Source organism: Sipha flava, unplaced genomic scaffold (assembly GCF_003268045.1).
Source record: "Sipha flava isolate LNK unplaced genomic scaffold, YSA_version1 17064_pilon_pilon, whole genome shotgun sequence".
NCBI classification, from domain to species: domain Eukaryota; kingdom Metazoa; phylum Arthropoda; class Insecta; order Hemiptera; family Aphididae; genus Sipha; species Sipha flava.
Genome location: NW_020271897.1, coordinates 1,238 through 5,416, shown reverse-complemented (window position 1 = coordinate 5,416; position 4,179 = coordinate 1,238). Strand labels below are relative to the sequence as shown.

Sequence of the window (4,179 nt, the reverse complement as noted above, 5' to 3'; positions counted from 1 at the left end):
AAGTTAGCGTTATCGCGAATCAATTGCTTGGGTACGCGTGAATACGACTGTGCCAGATAACACACATCGATCTGATTGTGCCGACCGCGTGAAAAATACGACCGTACAATACTCTGAGATTCCATTATAATATCGTCAAAAATAAACACCGAGTTGGGTAGCGCCTTCTCGGGTGGTAATACACTGTCGTTTTCTTGAAATTTAAATAGATTCACACCGTCTACTTTGCTCAAAATCTCCTCGAGCATAACATACTTGGGTTGATGTAGAGTTTTCGAATAAATATATACATTTTCGAATTTAAGGCCGTTCGCGTGTGTCAACAAGGTAAAAACTAAATTTGTTTTCCCGCAACCGGACGGTCCGACAATCAGTGAGCGTACCGTGTCGGGGAAAAGCACGCCGTGTCGTGATTTTCTATCACACGTCGCCCCCGGATCGATATTGTTAACCGCGAGTTTTCTCGCCTGTCTGATGAATCGCATTATACTATAAATAAGTTTACCGACACTTTGAACCGGTCATACAATGTCTCCACGTCGAAAGGTGCGGAACAACAGTGGTTCGGGTCTGTTCAACACGTTAATAAATACTTTACCGGTGGAACTACATTTACCGGGATATCAGTTTTGCGGTCCGGGAACCGAATTGAAAAAACGTTTATCGCTCGGGCAAACGGGGGTAAATAATTTAGACGCGGCGTGCCGCGACCACGACATAGCGTACGAGGCCAGTAATCTGTCCGGAGATCGCGAAAAGGCGGACCGCGAATTGGAAAATCGTGCTTGGGAAAATTTTAAGTCCGCTGACACGGGTTTTAGCGAAAAAGCCGCATCGTGGGCCGTCACAACGGGGATGAAGGCTAAACGTAGAGTCGGCCTCGGCGGTGGCGGTGGTGGCTGCGGGTTCAAAAACGTAGTCGGAGTGGCTAAAAAAGCTATTAAAAAATCCATCAAAGCGTGTCCCGGAACGTCAAACATGAGCAAATTAATTAAATCCGGTATCGCTGCGGCTAAGAAGTACACTCGTGGAATCAATACTACGTGTAAACCGCCTAGAGTTATCAAAGTACCACGGACGGGCGGTGCTCTAGCGTTAATACCGATACTCTCGGGTCTCTCGGCGCTCGGCACGTTGGTCGGCGGAGTCGCGAACGTGGTCAAGGTTATCCGAGGTATTACCTCGAAGAGCAACGGTTCCGCAATACAGTTGGGCGGTGGACTATATCTACACCCGTACTCGTCTAAGAGTGGTGGGAGTTATAAAATTGCTAAATCTATGAGGGGAAAAAAAAAAAAAGAAAAAAAATGCAGGCATGGCGAGTAAAAATAAGAGGAAAAACAAAACCGTAAATAAAAAACAAGTATAAAAAAACTGAAACTGCCCAATCGCGCCCTATTCGACTATGAGATTGAAAAATACGCCCGACTCGTGAAAATACCTCACTTCCGCGGCGTGTTCAGTATAGACACGTTGCCTGCCGCACCCCGTGTCAGAGAAGCTGCCGTAGTTAATTTGGACTTTGCGAAAAATCGCGGAACACATTGGATCTGTTACCGGAAAATCAAAAATTTCGTACGGGTATTCGACTCGTTCGGTAACCTACCGCCGCCGCTGCAACTACGAAAATATCTTAAGGGCTGCGCGATAGAATTCAATTACGACAGAGTGCAGGCGTTTGGTACGTTTAATTGCGGACATTTATGTTTACAATTTTTAACCGAATAACTTTGCGCTATGTCGTGTCAAACTCTATCGCTGAGCGGAAACACGACCGAGCTGGAATGCCGTTTTTTTCCGCCCATCGAAGTGGGCGACTCGGCGGAAATCGGACTTCTCGGTCTTCAGACGTATAACTCAATGCCGAACGTCGAACCGGGGTGCGATACATTGGGCATTATCGACGCACGTGGTGATACATCACTGATTCAAATACCTACGGGTTGTTATGAAATAAGTACATTAGAAGCTAAAATCGTGGAACACCTAGCCTCGAGTAGCGTGGATTTTTTTCGAATTGAAATCCGATCCCAGTACTTTAAAATGTACGATACGGTGCAGTAACGATGTTGTGTTCAACGTGAACAACAGTATGGCACCGTTGTTGGGTTTCAATAAAACAACTCGCCTACCCGCCAACATCAAACACGAATCCAGCGACTTGGTGAACATTATGCGAATAAATTGTATAAAAGTAGTACGCAATTTGGCCGTAGGGTCATTCGAGAACGGAAAGCAGTCACATACAATACACGAATTTTATCCAGCGGTCGCGCCGGGATTCAAAATAATCGAAGTACCGAAATATTGTGTTTTATATCGGCTAGGGACGAACACCGTGGATAACGTGCGTGTAACGTTGAGAGATCAAGACGATAAATTAATTAATATACGTGGTGAGACGTTGAACGTACGTCTTCTCGTTAAAAAAAAAATATAATAATAATCGAGATGGGACTCAAATTTAATGTAAATAAATACGTAGCAGATCGCGGACAAACACGCATTAACCGCGTGCCTGTCGACGGAGACACTAGCACTTGCCGGAAACGTGTAGATAAAAAAACATATCGTTCCGTTAACAATATCGATAAAATGCTCTTACAAAGGCGAATCGTGAATTTCTACGTTTCATCTCGCGCAATAAGACGTCATCGTAATAACATGGACCGATCGTATTTGGACGTGACCGAGCCGTACGTGAACGAGGCGCCTATCCAGGAAATGTTTTTACACTCGTTTTTACCGTTCTCCAGCACGGCTATAAACAAAGGTGACGAGATACGTATCCCTATACAGAACAGAGACGCCGTCACACTGCCTAGCGAGAGTTTTATCTACATCGAGGGCAAATTGATAAAACCGGCCGATCTGTTGACCGAAGTCACGTTTTGCCAGAACGGTTTGATTAATTTGTTTAACGAAATCAAATATGAAATTAACTCCGTGGAAATACAACGCGTTAAACGACCGGGTGTGAGCAGCTCGTTGAAAGTTTACTGTTCTTATACGCCCGCGGACGTAAACTGTTTGCAAAACGCTACTTGGGACGATGCGGATTCGAATAGAAAATTTATAAAAGACGGCACGTTTACCGGATGTATCCCGCTGAAACACGTTCTGGGATTCGCCGAAGATTATAATAATGTTTTGATAAATTGCTCGCAACAATTGATCTTGAACCGGGTGACAGACGATCTGGGATCGTTGACGTTTTTCTTGAAAGGTAGTGAAGTTTTGAGCGATGCGACTGTTCAAGCCAAAGTGAAATTAATCAAAATAGAACTGACAAAAGTCATGTGGAAGGTTCCCGTGGTCAAGGTCAATGACAGAGAGAAGTTAAAACTGTTGAAAATTATCGATTCAAAAAAAACGATAAACTGTGCGTTTAGAAATTGGGAACTATGCGAATATCCTAATATACCGCAGACGAGAAAACACTCGTGGATGGTGAAAACCTGTTCGCGTGTAGAGAAACCACGATGTTTGATAATCGCTTTTCTGCGCAAAGACTCCAGTCATATGGCCGAGGAATTCGCCTCAGACTTTGACGCGTGTTCACTGACCAACGTGAAAGCATATATAAACTCGGTAGAATACCCGTACGAGAATTACAACGAGAGCTTCGACAAAGACCAGTTTACAATGTTCTATCAAGGATATGTGGATTTTCAAAAATATTACTACGAGCGCATGACCGCCCAACCGTACCTGAGTAAAGAAAAGTACAAAGAACTGGGTCCGTTCATATGCATCGACTGTTCGCGTCAAAACGATGACGCTAAAACGTCTACTATCGATTTGAGAATCGAATTCGAGGCTGCGAATAACTTCCAGGCCGACACTTCGGCGTTCTGTTTGCTCATTCACGACCGAGTCATTCAATACAACCCGTTCTCGGGGGAAGTCAGAAAAATTTAAAAAATATTATACATACGATTACTGATCATATCAATATTGTATTATTATTTTTGAATATCTGTTATACTTAAATATTATAATATTTTGTATGTGTTAAATAAATACTGTTTCATAATGATAAAATTGGTTTTTATTTACAACAACAACAACATTAACAACAGATGATATAATATTATACAACATTTACTGTGTGTGTGTGTGTGTGTGTGTGTATTCAACAGATGTCCATGACTATCGCGTAGAATGCAGTGACCTTTT

General features: G+C 43.1%; 2 protein-coding genes across 2 annotated transcripts; both read left to right on the top strand.

Annotated features, from left to right (window-relative positions):
- Positions 1-528: 528 nt before the first annotated feature.
- On the top strand, positions 529-1,285 carry LOC112679886 (the record flags this gene model as incomplete). The annotated part of the gene is given in 1 exon segment (XM_025549819.1): positions 529-1,285. A coding segment is annotated over 1 exon segment (757 nt), but the record flags the coding sequence as incomplete, so codon positions are not given.
- Positions 1,286-2,664: 1,379 nt separating this feature from the next.
- LOC112679884 lies at positions 2,665-3,921 on the top strand. The gene has a single exon (XM_025549817.1). It carries the CDS (start codon positions 2,665-2,667, stop codon positions 3,919-3,921), a length of 1,257 nt encoding a protein of 418 aa, XP_025405602.1.
- Positions 3,922-4,179: the final 258 nt, after the last annotated feature.

Excerpts from the sequence above, each read along its gene's own strand:
- LOC112679884 (XM_025549817.1), top strand. The coding sequence starts at position 2,665 with ATGGACCGATCGTATTTGGACGTGACCGAGCCGTACGTGAACGAGGCG.